The sequence below is a fragment of the Panthera uncia genome, chromosome D1 (genome assembly GCF_023721935.1).
Source record: "Panthera uncia isolate 11264 chromosome D1, Puncia_PCG_1.0, whole genome shotgun sequence".
Taxonomy (NCBI): Eukaryota; Metazoa; Chordata; class Mammalia; order Carnivora; family Felidae; genus Panthera; species Panthera uncia.
The window spans coordinates 79339267-79356672 of NC_064808.1; the positions used below are offsets into that span (position 1 = coordinate 79339267).

Sequence of the window (17406 nt, forward strand, 5' to 3'; positions counted from 1 at the left end):
GCCCCTATGCATCAGTACTCCTGTATCCCTTGGGTAAATTCCTAGCAGTGCTATTGCTGGGTCATAGGGTAGGTCTATTTTTAATTTTTTGAGGAACCTCCACACTGTTTTCCAGAGTGGCTGCACCAATTTGCATTCCCACCAACATTGCAAGAGAGTTCCCGTTTCTCCACATCCTCGCCAGCATCTGTAGTCTCCTGATTTGTTCATTTTGGCCACTCTGACTGGCGTGAGTTGATATCTGAGTGTGGTTTTGATTTGTATTTCCCTGATAAGGAGCGACGTTAAGCAACTTTTCATGTGCCTGTTGGCCATCTGGATGTCTTCTTTAGAGAAGTGTCTATTCATGTTTTCTGCCCATTTCTTCACTGGGTTATTTGTTTTTCGGGTGTGGAGTTTGGTGAGCTCTTTATAGATTTTGGATACTAGCCCTTTGTCCGATATGTCATTTGCAAATATCTTTTCCCATTCCGTTGGTTGCCTTTTAGTTTTGTTGGTTGTTTCCTTTGCTGTGAAGAAGCTTTTTTTTTCATAAGATCCCAGTAGTTCATTTTTGCTTTTAATTCCCTTGCCTTTGGGGATGTGTCAAGTAAGAAATTGCTACGGCTGAGGTCACAGAGGTCTTTTCCTGCTTTCTTCTCTAGGGTTTTGATGGTTTCCTGTGTCACATTCAGGTCCTTTATCGATTTTGAGTTTATTTTTGTGAATGGTGTGAGAAAGTGGTCTAGTTTCAATCTTCTGCATGTTGCTGTCCAGTTCTCCCAGCACCATTTGTTAAAGAGACTGTCTTTTTTCCATTGGATATTCTTTCCTGCTTTGTCAAAGATGAGTTGGCCATACGTCTGTGGGTCTAGTTCTGGGGTTTCTATTCTATTCCATTGGTCTATGTGTCTACTTTTGTGCCAATACCATGCTGTCTTGATGATTACAGCTTTATAGTAGAGGCTAAAGTCTGGGATTGTGATGCCTCCTGCTTTGGTCTTCTTCTTCAAAATGACTTTGGCTATTCGGGGCCTTTTGTGGTTCCATATGAATTTTAGGATTGCTTATTCTAGTTTTGAGAAGAATGCTGGTGCAATTGATTGGGATTCATTGAATGTGTAGATAGCTTTGGGTAGTATTGACATTTTGACAATATTTATTCTTCCAATCCATGAGCAAGGAATGTTTTTCCATTTCTTTATATCTTCTTCAATTTCTTTCATAAGCCTTCTATAGTTTTCAGCATACTGATCTTGTACATCTTTGGTTAGATTTATTCCTAGGTATTTTATGCTTTTGGTGCAATTGTGAATGGGATCAGTTTCTTTATTTGTCTTTCTGTTGCTTCATTATTAGTGTATAAGAATGCAACTGATTTCTGTACATTGATTTTGTATCCTGCAACTTTGATGAATTCATGTATCAGTTCTAGCAGACTTCTGGTGGAGTCTGTCAGATTTTCCATGTATAATCTCATGTCATCTGCAAAAAGTGAAAGCTTGACTTCATCTTTGCCAATTTTGATGCCTTTGATTTCCTTTTGTTGTCTGATTGCTGATGCTAGCGCTTCCAACACTATGTTAAAAAACAGCGGTGAGAGTGGGCATCCCTGTTGTGTTCCTGATCTCAGGGGAAAAGCTCTCAGTTTTTCCCCATGAAGGATGATATTAGCTGTGGGCTTTTCATAAATGGCTTTTATGATCTTTAAGTATGTTCCTTCTATCCCGACTTTCTCGAGGGTTTTTATTAAGAAATGTTGCTGAATTTTGTCAAATGCCTTTTCTGCATCAATTGACAGGATCATATGGTTCTTTTCTTTTATTGTGTGATGTATCACATTGATTCATTTGCGAATATTGAACCAGCCCTGCATCCCAGGAATGAATCCCACTTGATCATGGTGAATAATTCTTTTTATATGCCGTTGAATTCGATTTGCTAGTATCTTATTGAGAATTTTTGCATCCATATTCATCAGGGATATTGGCCTGTAGTTCTCTTTTTTTACTGGGTCTCTGTCTGGTTTAGGAATCAAAGTAATACTGGCTTCATAGAATGAGTCTGGAAGTTTCCGTTCCCTTTCTATTTTTTGGAATACCTTGAGAAGGATAGGTATTATTTCTGCTTTAAACATCTGGTAGAACTCCCCTGGGAAGCCATCTGGTCCTGGACTCTTATTTGTTGGGAGATTTTTGATGACTGATTCAAGTTCTTTGCTGGTTATGGGTCTGTTAAACCTTTCTATTTCCTCCTGATTGAGTTCTGGAAGTGTGTGGGTGTTTAGGAATTTGTCCATTTCTTCCAGGTTGTCCAGTTTGTTGGCATATAATTTTTCATAGTATTCCGTGATAATTGCTTGTATCTCTGAGGGATTGGTTGTCATAATTCCATTTTCATTCATGATTTTATCTCTTTGGGTCATCTCCCTTTTCTTTTTGAGAAGCCTGGCTAGAGGTTTATCAATTTTGTTTATTTTTTCAAAAAACCAACTCTTGGTTTCGTTGATCTGCTCTACACTTTTTTTAGATTCCCTATTGTTTATTTCTGCTCTGATCTTTATTATTTCTCTTCTTCTGCTGGATTTAGGCTGTCTTTGCTGTTCTGCTTCTATTTCCTTTAGGTGTGCTGTTAGATTTTGTATTTGGGATATTTCTTGTTTCTTGAGATAGGCCTGGATTGCAATGTATTTTCCTCTCAGGACTGCCTTCGCTGCATCCCAAAGCATTTGGATTGTTGTATTTTCATTTTCATTTGTTTCCATATATTTTTTAATTTCTTCTCTAATTGTCTGGTTGACCCATTCATTTTTTAGAAGGGTGTTCTTTAACTTCCATGCTTTTGGAGGTTTTCCAGACTTTTTCCTGTGATTTCAGGCTTCATAACATTGTGGTCTGAAAGTATGCATGGTATTATCTCAATTCTTGTATACTTATGAAGAGCTGTTTTGTGACCCAGTATGTGATCTATCTTGGAGAATGTTCCATGTGCACTCAAGAAGAAAGTATATTCTGTTGCTTTGGGATGCAGAGTTCTAAATATATCTGTCAAGTCCATCTGATCCAATGTATCATTCAGGGCTCTTGTTTCTTTATTGACCGTGTGTCTAGATGATCTATCCATTTCTGTAAGTGGAGTGTTAAAGTCCCCTGCAATTACCACATTCTTATCAATAAGGTTGCTTATGTTTATGAGTAATTGTTTTATATATTTGTGGGCTCCTGTATTCGGCGCATAGACATTTATAATTGTTAGCTCTTCCTGATGGATAGACCCTGTGATTATTATATAATGCCCTTCTTCATCTCTTGTTATAGCCTTTAATTTAAAGTCTAGTTTGTCTGATATAAGTATGGCTACTCCAGCTTTCTTCTGCCTTTCAGTGGCATGATAAATAGTTCTCCATCCCTTCACTCTCAATCTGAAGGGGTCCTCAGGTCTAAAATGAGTCTCTTGTAGACAGCAAATAGATGGGTCTTGGTTTTTTATCCATTCTGATACCCTATGTCTTTTGCTTGGCGCATTTAGTCCATTTACATTCAGTGTTATAGAAAGATATGGGTTTAGAGTCATTGTGATGTCTGTAGGTTTCATGCTTGTAGCGATATCTCCGGTACTTTGTCTCACAGGATCCCCCTTAGGATCTCTTGTAGGGCTGGTTTAGTGGTGACGAATTCCTTCAGTTTTTGTTTGTTTCGGAAGACCTTTATCTCTCCTTCTATTCTAAATGAAGACTTGCTGGATAAAGGATTCTTGGCTGAATATTTTTTTCTGTTCATCGCATTGAAGATCTCCTGCCATTCCTTTCTGGGCTGCCAAGTTTCAGTAGAGAAATCAGTCACGAGTCTTATAGGTCTCCCTTTATATGTTTATCCTTTATACGTTTCCTTTATACGTATCCTTTATCCTTTATACGTTTATCTCTAGCTGCTTTCAGAATTTTCTCTTTATCCTTGTTTTTCCAGTTTCACTATGATATGTTGTGCAGAAGATTGAATCAAGTTATGTCTGAAGGGAGTTGTCTGTGCCTCTTGGATTTCAGTGCCTTTTTCCTTCCCCAGATCCGGGAAGTTCTCAGCTATTATTTCTTCAAGTACACCTTCAGCACCTTTGCCTCTCTCTTCCTCCTCTGGAATACCAATTATGCGTATATTATTTCTCTTTAGTGCATCACTTAGTTCTCTAATTTTCCCCTCATACTCCTGGATTTTTTTATCTTTTTCTCAGCTTCTTCTTTTTCCATAATTTTATCTTCTAGTTCACCTATTCTCTCCTCTGCCTCTTCGAGCCGTAGTTGTCTCCATTTTGTTTTGCAGTTCGTTGATAGCATTTTTTAGCTCCTCCTGGCTATTCCTTAATCCCTTGATCTCCATAGCAAGAGTTTCTCTGCTGTCCTTTATACTCTTTTCAAGCCCAGCGATTAATTTGATGACTATTATTCTAAATTCACTTTCTGTTATATTGTTTAAATCATTTTTGATCAGTTCGTTAGCTGTTGTTATTTCCTGGACGTTTTTCTGAGGGGAATTCTTCCGTTTCGTCATTTTGGATAGTCCCTGGAGTGGTGTGGGACTGCGGGGCACTTCCCCTGTGCTGTCTTGAATAACTTGAGTTGGTGGGCGGGGCCGCAGTCAGACCTGATGTCTGCCCCCAGCCCAACGCTGGGGCCACAGTCAGACTGGTATGTACCTTCTCTCCCCTCTCCTAGGGGCGGGATTCACTGTGGGGTGGCATGGACTGTCTGGGCTACTTGCACACTGCCAGGCTTGTGGTGCTGGGGATCTGGCATATTAACTGGGGTGTATCGGCAAGGTGCACAGGGGCGGGAGGGGCAGGTTCAGCTCGCTTTTCCTTCGGAGATCTGCTTCGGGAGGGGCCCTGGGGCACCGGGAGGGAGTCAGACCCGCAGGAGGGATGGCTCCGCAGAAGCACAGCGTTGGGTGTTTGTGCGGTGCAAGCAAGTTCCCTTTGGGATTTCGGCTGGGGGATGAGCGAGGGAGATGGCACTGGCGAGCACCTTTGTTCCCCACCAAGGTGAGCTCTGTCGTCTGGGGTTCAACAACTCTCCCTCCCGTTCTCGGAGCAGAGCTGTTAGCTTATAACGTTCCAGATGTCAAGTCCCGCTTGCTGTCGGAACACACTCCGTCCGACCCCTCCGCTTTTGCCAGCCAGACTCGGGGGCTCTGCTTGGCCGGCAGGCTGCCCCTCCACCCCGGCTCCCTCCCACCAGTCCGTGCAGCGTGCACCGCCTCTCCGCCCTTCCTACCTTCTTCCATGGGCCTCTCGTCTGCGCTTGGCTCCAGAGACTCCATTCTGCTAGTCTTCTGGTGGTTTTCTGGGTTATTTCGGCAGGTGTAGGTGGAATCTAAGTGATCAGCAGGACGCGCGGTGAGCCCAGCGTCCTCCTACGCCGCCATATTCGAAAAATATTTTCTTTATCTATAAAATGAATATCATAATTCTGCCCTTGACAAATTCTTATAAATGTACACTACAATTTATTTGCAAAACTTGCTAAGTTCTCTGTAGATGGTCTATGATGGTAACTATTATTATTGTTATTTAAAGTGCTCGCTTAAGATATTGAAGCCTCTAATATATTAATGTTACTAAATCACTAACCATTGGCAATCACCTGATACTATTTTATACCATTAAATACAAGTGAAAAACAGATAGAAATTGGGGGCATTTCCCATACTAACCTCCTACAAAGTCTATTTTGCTTTCTTTCTAGGGAGCTCAGGGGTATCCTTGAATTGGACCTTGAAGAATGATTGAACCCAGTAGTAGGCAGTAGGACGACTAGCCATGTTTGGGAAAGAGACCTAATGGGAGATTTCAGTGGATGGCTTTGAACAACAGGAAAGTAACACTTCTGGGAGTTACTGTAGACTGAGTCATTGAACAAAGGGGTGATCTAATCATGGGTGCGCTTGAATAGATCACTCAAGTGGCTTTTCTAGGAGGTTGTGAAGGGGAGAGAACAGTTGGCCGTCTAGGATGGAATTTGTGAGGTTTAAAGGGCCTTAATTAGGGCAGTAACAAAAGCATGAAAAACCATAAGGAGAATTTTGTGGATCAGACCAGGATTGGGCAACTGCTTGGATACTTTGGGAATGAACGATAGGTAAAGAAAATTCCAAGTCTTTGAGACTGACTGTCAAAAAGAATGGAAATTTAGCTTCTGATCTTAGCTTGTGAGTATATAGGAGAGGAAAGGAAATGTTGACCATAATGTTCAAGGAGCCTGAGGAACATTGACACGCAGTTAGAAATGTGCAACTGGAACCAGGGGAGGGCATGGTGTTTGATGCCATTTGAGAAACTTCCATACAGCAGTTATACTGCATAAATAAAGCTGAGGCTACTCAATGATGGAGCTTATTGAGTGAAAAAGGAAAAATATCTGAGCATTGGTCTTTGGTGAATGGTTTTATTTAAGAGTCAAGCATGTGAGTGTGAAGAAATGATAAAGAGAAGTAATGGTCAACATGGTAGAAGCAAAAGTGTCAAGGAGATCATTAGAGGAGGACACTGGTTTTAATCTCTAAGGCATCACTGGAAATCTTGAAGAAATCAGGTTCAGTGGAGTGGGAGGGATCACTCTGCAAGGAGCTTGACCTATAAGACTTGTTAATATGAAGATTCCTGAGTTGCTGCAGACTCTGTAAGCCAGAATATCTGAGACTGAAGCCTGGAGAATATGAATTTTTGACAACATCCCCAAATGGTTTTTATGTACCAAGAAATACTGTTTTTGATAGTCATTTGAACAGAGAAAAATGTCTTAGTGCCTAGCACATCCTTAAGTAGACATTGGTTATATACAATGCCTTCAAAAACCAAATGTCACTAGGCTCTGTTTCACCATTATAAAATATGTGGAAAATAGTACTTTTAAAGCCTTCACCTAAATGTCAGTTAAATTTGGGCGGAGGGGAAGATCCACTTTAACATAATATAATTTACGCAAGATTTACAAATATCTTCTGAAGGTTGAATTGAGAATTATATGGTTGAGAATTAGGAAAATTGAGAGTGCCTGGCTCATTATAAGCAATCACATATTTCTATTATCATAATTTAAAAGCAGTGTTGAAAAAAATAAAACCAGTGTTTTGTTTATAATTGCAAAGCACCAAAGCAAAACTCAACAAAGTCTTCTCGTCCAGTGAGTTTGAGATTTAAGAAGGCTGTCATTGATTTAGAGCACAGTACACATGTAAGATACACATAACATAAAGTATTGTGCTACGTTAAGAAACACAAAAGAATGCATTATTTTTAAGAATAACATTTTTTTTTCTCTTAGAGAATGTGGGTAGTACTAATAAATTTTAAAAAAGTAAAGGAAAGCCACCTCTTATCTCACCACCTGAAGATAACCTCAGTTAACATTTTGGTTCACAACCACCTAATCTCATCTATGACCATGGTTCTTGAAATTTTTGGTCTCAGAACACCTTTATACACTAAAGAAAAAGAAAACATTGAGAACCTCTAAAGAGCTTTTGTTTATGTGGATTATATCTATTTATATTTACTAGAAATTTAAACTGAGCAATTTAAAAATATTTATGAATTTAGTAAAAATATGAATAAGTTAATGCAACTAAAGAGGTGTAACAGTAACATGCTTTGTTGTTGGAAGACAGAATTGTGATTATTTACTCTTATTTACTGTCAGCAATTATCAATAATAGATGTGATTTTTTTTCACTGATATTAAGAGACTTCACAGATGACATTCAAATAGTCACCACAAATGTTCTAGACCAACAATCAGGAGATGTAGTTTCTAGCCTGACTCTGCTGTAACTTTAATTTCTCTTGGACTTCATTTCTACATATAGAAGATGAACCAAGCAAAATGCCTGTTTCCTTTCAAAATCCAAACTCCTATCACCTAAGTCACCTGATGATCACAAGTCCTACAACATTTGGGGGTCACCCTTTTCTATAAAACCTAGGCAGAGAGTTTATGTGCCTACCCCTAGATCACAATAGGGTCTAACCTCCCCACCACTTTCCTCTTCCAAAGGCCATATTTTTAATGTGTTTTGAAAACAACAGAAATTGTTTCACATCCAACACTAACCCAGACCACATGGAAGCCCACTCCTCCTCTGTTGTTGCCATATACTGAACGTGCTGCAGTCAGCTTCCATTCCTTAATGATGGTGACTGCTGAGAGCTCAGGAACTGACACCTCTCTTCCTTAATCCCATCAAAGCACCATTAATACAATAACAAAGATTTTTTAAAAGGCCATTACATATGAATATAAATAAATTTTATGAAAATATTTTTTAAAACAAAGAGCTACATTATTTAACATTTTTGTAGACCTCTTTAAAACATGGCATACTAGAATATAAATGGATTCTCGTATATACTTCATTTGCTCTCAGAGCAATGTCCTCTCAGGGCCCTACCTACCCATCCATCCAGGTTCCCCTTGACTATACTTTGTGAACCACTCCTCTATGATAAACACAGAAAAGGAATTATGAAGGTGGTGCTCACTGTATTGCTCCAACATAGTACCCAACAGAGAAAAGATGCTCAACAAAGTTGTTGGATAAATGAATAAAATAATACATTTTTAACTTAAAAAGATTTTGTTAGTCACTTTTTCACTTCATTTTCAATGGAGTTGCAATGCACGTGCCTTTTACATAAGCAGCTTTACAAGCGTCCATGGGAGTTCTTTAACATTGAGGCATTCAGTATTCACTCAGATATCTAAGCCAGAAACAGCCAGTATTTGTTGACAAAAAGCGTAAAAAAGGAACATGTGACTAATTTTAAAAAATCTCCAACCAGTGGCCCAGAAGCAAATGTAGTATTTATTGTAAATAGTCATGGGCAATTTAGGGGCCTTGCAAGGACATATTTTTTTATAAAATAATTGCCTTACAGGCTAATATTGTTTTATGCCATGTGTTCTTCTACATTATTATTTAAATTAGCTGCCTGATGCTTTATTTGGGTTGGTGTTTTTAAATCTTCTGATGAAGACTTAGGTTTTGATTTTTTTGTTTTTAGCTTTTCTATATGTTACTACTACGTTGGCATCTTTTTAACTATATCTAGGTTCATTCCTCCTTCCTTCATACAAAAAATATACGTGTGTGTGTGTGTTTGTGTATGTGTGTATCATTAAGTGACCTTCCAGAAAATATTGTATCAATTTTGATCAATCATAGCTTATGATTAAGATAAGCATTGTGAATTTTGCACACTTATCAAAGCTCTGTAAGTTTACTCATTAGTAATAGTGTATAGAATTAGGAATGAATCTCATGAACAGATCATTCTCTGGATGATAAGGGAAGAAATAGCTTTCAGCATGCTGAGTGTCATTACCTACTCTCCCATGCAATAAGAAGCAAGATTTTCAGAATCCTTTTCAAAGAATATTAGGATCTTCTGAAGAAAGACCTAATAGGTGACAGTATTATTTTCACATCTTCTTCAATATACCAAGGCAATAAAAGAGGAAGCATTAGCACCTGAAGAGAAAACTTCACAGTCACAGACATCTACATTAAATCATCAAAGCTTTCTGCTGAGTTAACACCTGTAGTTACAGATCTCAGCAGAAGAAAATTATACCTGTCTAGTCATATGCACAGATGATTGAAAAGTCAGGACAGATATTATTTTGTGCTGTGTATTTTTGACACATACAACAATATCTTTATTTTGTGATATAATTATTCTACATGCCTCCCCCTTGCTATCCAATTCCATAAAACACTATAGAGAGAACATTCATATCTGAAATATTTACAAAAATAGTTTAGTTGTATTCAGTATATAATTTCAAAAAGTATATCATTGCAATGATTATTATATCTTTTTTTAAGTTTATTTATTTATTTTGAGAGAGTGAGAGTAAGGGGAGGGGTAGAGAGAGATAGGGAGAGAGAATCTCAAGCAGGCTCTGCACTGTTAGCACGGAACTCAATGCAGAGCTCGAACTCATGAATCCTGATATCATGACCTGAGCCAAAATCAAGACTTGGAGGCTTAACTGGCTAAGCCACACAGGCACCCCAGGATTATTATATCTTAATCATTTCTATAACTGGAAATTATTTCCTTATGCATCTCTTAGATTAATGATTCAAAGCAGTAGGACTTAATATTAGAGAAAATTGTTGCCGTTAGAAAATTTGGTTTTTTTGAAAAACACATATTTTTAGAGAAATGGTTCTGGGACTCTCAATTATTTCAGCTATCAGATCATATTAGATCAAATCATACCAAATTAGATCAAATGATTGTAAGTGACTAGAAGATTTATAGGAAAAACTAATATATATTTTTTTTTATTTAGGATTATCATGGTCTGATTCTTACAAGTCTTCATAACTTGGTAGTATCCTCTTCCCCCACCCCCCCACACCCGTGTCAGCCAGCACATACATTCATGTGCCTGCATGTACATACACACACGTACATATGATTCTTCTTTAGTGTAGAGCCCTGTACTTCCTCAATTCTTCCTTGCATGATGCAGCCCTGAGAAGTGTTCTGTGTGGGCTAGTAGTCATTCCTAAATCTGCCTGCTGCAGGCTCTCCTAGGCTATCCTAGCAGACTTTCTGAAAGTACAACCTGAGACTTAAACCTCATGAAATAGATTCTGAGGGTAGGACCATATTTTTTCTCTATAAGCTTTCTAATTTTCAGATAAGTTTTTGGAAACCCGGTTTAAATGACCTAGCCTCATTCTGGAAGTGTAGGGAATAAGACCCATTATCCAGCTCCAACAGGGAAGTGAAATAATAATGTACACTGCTCTTTGAGAGAGCTGTAGATAGCAAACACTGCTGATGCTTCTTTGTAGATAAAGTACTGGGCCCTCAGGGAGGAAAGACAGGGTGCCTTCAATATTTAAAAGGACTCACTGTGTATGAAACAGAGCCCAGAGCTTCTTAACTTTTTTTTTCCATTCATTGATTCAGCAAATATTTATTGAGTTACTAAGCATCAGGCCTCATTCATGGAAGTTGCATTCTAATTGAAGAAGGTTATAGAAATATCAACAGTAACAACAGAATACCAGATACTAATGCCATGCAAACTTAAAACAGGAGAATATGATAGTTGCCTGGGCAGCTGTTTTAGAGTGTGTGGTCAGGAAGACCTAACTTTTAGCAAAACGTAGGAAATTTAAGATGAACTAGAAGTGAACAACCATGTTTAGATCAAGGGGAAAACATGTCAGGGCAAAGCCCTGGGGTGAGAATGACTTTGGCATGTTTGAGGAGGTAAAAGCAGGCCAGTGTGAATGGAGTATAGTAGATGAGCAGGTAGGTACAGAAGAAGCAGGAGATACTAACAGGTACCTGATTGTGCACAGTATGGAAGCAGGAGTTGGAAACCAGTTGAAGGGTTGTTTTCAGGGAAATAATGTGGTCGTCACACAATCATCAGAACCTTTTTCAAACTGGCTGCTCTGTATAGAATGGATTTTAAGTAGACAAAACAAGAGGCCTAGAGGATTTAGAAAGGTAGGAAGCCATTCTGTGAGCCACACCAGAAATGATTTTGGCTTGGGCTCTGGTTGTGATAGAGATGGTGAGAAGTAGGTGAAATCAGCATAACTTGCACATCATATGAAGGTAATTGGATGTTGTCGAATGAAGGTGACTTGACTAGTGATTTGATAAGCAGCCTCAGATGATGGCTTTTTAGTGTTGGCTCAAATATTTTTAAATATATCACATATAAAATTCTGAAATTCTGTTTTCTCTTAAGAAACTAGAGTATCTGGCTACATTGAGTCTGAATTCTCACATGGCAGCAGATGTTGGGAGCTGAATATTGGCTTCCCACTTTAGGAGATGGGTATAGGCTCTGGTTTGCAAAGCCTCCATCTATCCTCATTGTTTTCCTGACAATGAGGCTATTGTTGGTTGCCATTTATCATCAATTTATTCTATTCTTTTTCCTATCTCATGTACACTTAATTTATTTACCATATCCTGTAGGCCTTTTAATTTTTGGGTCTCACCTCTGATAGAAAGTAGGAAAAAAGCTACAGGGTACCTATGAACCTCTATATAGGTGTAAAAATGGTCTGTTTGCCAGCATATTAGCAATTATATAATAATAGTGTTCTTTAAAACCAGCTTGTGCTGTTAGGAACCAGGTTGGTTACCCTTGGAGACATTTCCTAGAAACACAAGAAGGGTTTTTGGTATGATGTCAGTGTTTTTGCTTTGTGAAAAATGCTCTTATGCATACTTATATGTGTACTTGATGTATATTATACTCCAATTACAACTAAAAACTAATATTATTTTTTACAAATGATTTGAAGTATAAATGTATTTTTGTTGAGAGCTGTGTATTTTATAAATTACTTTTTGCTCTTTCAGCCAAGCCAAAGCCATGTACTCTTGTAAAGCAGAGCACAGCCATGAACTTTCTTTCCCACAGGGGGCAATATTTTCTAATGGTAAGTATACCCATTCCCTTTGCTTAAGTTTATTATCATGGGGATGATGAAGGAGTAGCTTCTTATAGCTAAAGTAGAAGCCAGGAGACTCAGAATCTGCTCTAGCCCTTGCCTCTCATAACCTGTACAAGTTAATACACTATATTTCTCCGGAGCCCAGTTTCCTCCTATATATGAAAGAGAGGGAGAGAGAAGGAAGAAGAAATGGGGGGAGATAGGAGAGATGGAAGGATGGGAGGGATTGGGGAGGAAGAGAGATTGAATGCAGAGGACATTTCCAGCCTTAAAGGTGCTTTGACATTGTTTTGACAACTTGAGTATATTTATGCAATCTGATGTGCATTTTTACCCATTTGTGTATATAATTATTTGAAGCTAATGCTGATTGAATGACATTTTTTTTCATTTTTTGCCAGTATACCCATCAGTGGAACCAGGATGGTTGAAGGCAACTTATGAAGGCAAAACAGGACTAGTTCCAGAAAATTATGTTGTCTTCCTCTAATACTGTTTAGTGGATGATAGTATCTTCATGGTATCCATGGTAACAATAATAAGTGCTATGATTTTATCTGACACAGATATGGGAATCATCCCACTAAATGAAACGTAAATTTCTATCAAGTTCTACACCAGCAGACCATGTAGCTCCCTATAAATGAAAAAGAAAAAAAATGCATAAATTGTTAGCCATGCCATTCTTTTAATTTTTACTTCTTGACTGGTTTATTTTAAAATCTTGCCCCCACACTTGTCTTTGATAACTAACTCTGCGCATTGTCTTTTCCATAACAATTGTAGAATACTGTGTTAAGTACTATATCCCAGAAATTTGGAAACTAGAAATTTGCTGTAAGGATTTTCAGATAAGTCCTTTACTGTCTGGAATTCTCTGAGGAACCTTGAAATCATTAGTTAACATGTAATTTAAATTGTTCATTCATTATTTTTTCTTACGAATTTCTTTCTTTTCTATGTCATTGTTTTGCTGGTCCTAAACATTTCAAGGAAATAAGTTGTTTTTTTTTTTTAACGTTAAGTTTATTTTTATTTGTTTACCAAGTAGATGATGATATTCAAAAGGAATAATGTAAATGATGTCTATAAATGAAACCAAGTTAAGTCATACACTGATTTCAATATAAACACTCCATTCAGCATTCCAGATGCCTTCTATGGGTATAGAGTGGGGATTAGCAAACTATTTCTGTCAAGACCTGATAGTAAATATTTGGGGGTTTTGTATACCCGAAAGGTCTTTACTACAGTACTCAACTGCCATTGTAGCAGAAAGCACTCATAGATAATGAATAAGCAAATGAATAAGGCTTAGTGCCAATACAACTTTATTTATGGACTCTGCAGTTTGAAAATTTTTGAAATTCTCATTCTTAAAATCTATTGAAAAATAGAAATATTTTAGCTGTTAGGCCATGTAAAACTAGTGGCGGGCCAGATTTGACTCATGGGTAATAGTTTGCTGATGCCTGGTTTAGAGGATATATAAAACTATCTCTATAACTTTGGGATTTAATGAAATTTTACCACATTAACATATAAATACTGGTAAGTCATATGCACGTATCATCTGATAGTGGCATTACAGTGGCATCAAAAAATATAATAAAATGAAAACAATGTAAAAAGTGGATTTTTAAGGCAGCAGCCTAAATTCTACTTGTAAGACTATAAAGTGTCAATGTATTTTATTGATATCTAATATTGGCTTTTGAGAAATTCTTGTACAGATGATAAAGATTTTTTTAAAGATACAAGTATGCTTAAATTCTTTTAAATTCTATACTTAGTTGCAATAAAAACCAAACATAAAGGTACAGGATTCTTACATAATCTTTAGCCTCAGAATTTAAAATTGTTTAATCATCTTTAGCAGGAATAAAATCTGTACCTGACTTTATTTCATGCCTTTCAATTTATAGCTTTTATTAGGAATTTCACTGAATTTATAGAGTGTAGAAATAGATATTCACTACCCATTTAAATAGATCATCAACATCTGGTCATGCATCAACCATTATTTCTATTTCAATTATTCTAATATATTATCTCTATAAATATCTGCATGTGGCAAAGAGCCTCTCCTCTTAAGATTCCAAAAAGCTGGTTACTTGCCATTGATGGCCACAGCACTGGTCCACTGGGACATGATATTTTACTTGTTACTTCAGATTTCTCCATGTACAGACACTCAGGTATTGACTGCATAAAGCTCTTTTTGCAGACAGAGTCAAAATCAGAAATAAACACCAGTACATTGAATAAAGGGATGAAAAATATTTAATATTATAAAAATTAGTAATATAATGAAAAAAAATCTGATAAATGTTTATTTTTTACCTCCTGCTTTTGATCTTTGTATACTTATGATCAGGTGTTGCTAGAGCTTTTTGGTCTCTAGATCCTTGGTGGCCTTTTCCTAGTAATAATAACATTGCTGATAGCTTGACTACCTTCTGCTGGAACAGAAGGCAATCCCTCCAATGTTCCAGTCCCTACGTTTATATGACACCCTCAGTTTAAATGCCTTTGCCATCATCTGACATCCTACTAGATTAGAATGTCTTAATGGCAAATTGATTACCTTGCAAAGATCAACTTGACTCCAAAGAAAGATTCAGAATTCCACTTCATTTGCTACAACATAGAGAAATCTCAACGTTCATTTTATTTTAACACAGACCAGAGTGTTCTTTCCTCTGAGTTGTCTGTGAGCTAATTCCACTGACAATTAGTGAGGAATTAAAGCTTTTGTTGTATAGGACATGGATGAAGCCCAACTCTCCTTTATTATATACTAAGGCATTACTATACATTTATTGTAGCATTACTTACTGTGGTCCCTTTTTTGAAACAAAAGTGTAAGTGCTTGTTCAAATTGTACCTTTCTTTGAAGTTTTAATCTTACAGATTTATGGCGATGGTCCTTTTTTCTTCGTATTGATTACATGTGTTAAGCAAGTCATGGCCATATACTGCTTTTCCTTAGAAATAAGTTTCCCACAGAAAAGGTATTCATGAGCATTGAGAATATCAAGACATGTGCTCTAAATTACATGGAATATTAATTACACAAGAGGTAATGACAGTCATTGAAAGACAATCACACTTAAAAATTTAACCACAGTTCAATGATGAAACCTTAGTATTTCAGGGATAATGTGAAGATAGGTTAGAATTGCCACCTCTACATCTCCAAAACACACAATATGCACACCCTAAACACTGCTTACAGTATAATCAGTATGAGAAAGAGTTGATAAGTCTATGTCAATCATCTTGTGTACTATGTAAAAATATCCTCGAGTACAAAACATTTATGTATTTAACAGGTGACTCTTTTGTTATGCCATAACTCCTACCACATTTATAGACACTAGTCAGTTAACTGAAGGTTTTTCTTGTGTTATGTGTAAATGTGTGAAAAGTAAAATAATCTTTGTATTCCTGTGAAGTCCATGAAGTATGAGGAAGTGCCATTTCTTCTTGTTTGATTTGAGTGGCTTTGGTAGTTGTGTTGACTCTCTGTACTTTGTAATGTGAATGAGTGTAACCAGGTCTTTTAACAATGACTTCTTTGCTAGCTCTTTCAGGAACGGTGAAGGAAAAAAAAAAAATGTACTTTACAGTCTCAAACTATCCAAATTTCCAAATAGGAAAAATAAAGATATATAATGACTATTCTTATTCTATGATAATTGGTTTTACATATTGTGGTACTCCTTTTAAAAATCAACTAGGTTGAACAAAAAAAAAAAAAAATCCATTAAGTTGTAAGGAAAAAAAATCTGGCCTGTAATCCTTTGACAATAACCTCAATCACCTTGTTACTCCCAGCCTCATTCTTCAGGTCTGCATCTGTTTCTGAAACAAAAAGGGTAGCATTCATATGGATGCTGGTGTAGAAGAGTCCCTCAGAGCCTTCTCTCAGACAACTGTGTTTGTAGTATACCCCTCAATATGTATTTAGGATGCTTTAATTAGCATTTAGAGCCCCAACTTGAATTACACTTAACTGACTCACAAGTTAGAGGCAGACTGGTTAGGGTCAGATTTTGTTCTTTGTTTTTATAATAACTTTTTAATTTGCAGCTGTTACTATGACCTAATAACAGGTTAACTCAATAACCTAATCATTAAGTAGGACCCCAAAATCATATCTCCCTGTTAAAGAAGAAAACAGAGACTTTACTATTATCCAGAAGTTATTTTGCACTTGACTAAAGTTTTCCCACTTAGGGTGGGAATAGTAAATTGATGTTTACTTTTGCTTCCTATCTTTTTTGGTTACCTTCCAAAGTCAAAACAATTTTTACAAATGAACCTTTTTGAATAATCTATGTCCTGCCTGTCTCCTGTTAATCTACAGACTTATTGCCAGGTATTTATCAACTAGTCTTACATTTCCCAAACACATTTACTGTATCCATTCGTTGTCACCAAAATCTCCCTGCTTTAGATGTGCAAGTTCTACTTGGTAGTAATCGCAGACGAACTCTGGCTTATAACTGACATGGTCTTTTAGAGGATCAGATCAATAAAGAGGGCTTTTTATTTTTTATAGTAGCTGTACCCACTGCTTAAAATAAGGAATTTCAATTAAGAATTTTGACAGCACTCATAGTGAGCCATTGACAGAAAACTGATGTGAATATTCTAGATCAGTGGTTAGAAGCTATTGTATTAGTTAGGGAACGCAATAGGTCATCATTTCCCTCCCTGGCACTCAAAACACATGCCAGGTTCAGAGACTGAACATTTCTTGGTGCTATAGGGAGGAGTGGAATCTGTTTGCTTACTAAGGAGTCTCAAAAGTCAGGGGCCACTTATAGTTATTACATACATAAATATCCTCCATTATCCAAGATGTTCATGTACAGGACTATGTGAGGAAATTAAGTGTTGGAGGCAGGTGGGGGGCCAAAGGTGCTGA

General features: G+C 37.2%; 1 protein-coding gene across 3 annotated transcripts in view; it reads left to right on the forward strand.

Annotated features, from left to right (window-relative positions):
• Positions 1 to 16152, forward strand: part of ARHGAP42 (Rho GTPase activating protein 42) — a 313165-nt gene extending 297013 nt beyond the window's left edge. For all 3 annotated transcript variants that reach the window (XM_049620615.1, XM_049620604.1, XM_049620596.1), the window contains 2 exons: positions 12376 to 12455; positions 12872 to 16152. In XM_049620615.1, coding sequence (XP_049476572.1) covers positions 12376 to 12455; positions 12872 to 12960 — 169 coding nt within the window. In that variant the 3' untranslated portion in view covers positions 12961 to 16152. The remainder of the gene's footprint in view (positions 1 to 12375; positions 12456 to 12871) is intronic.
• Positions 16153 to 17406: the final 1254 nt, after the last annotated feature.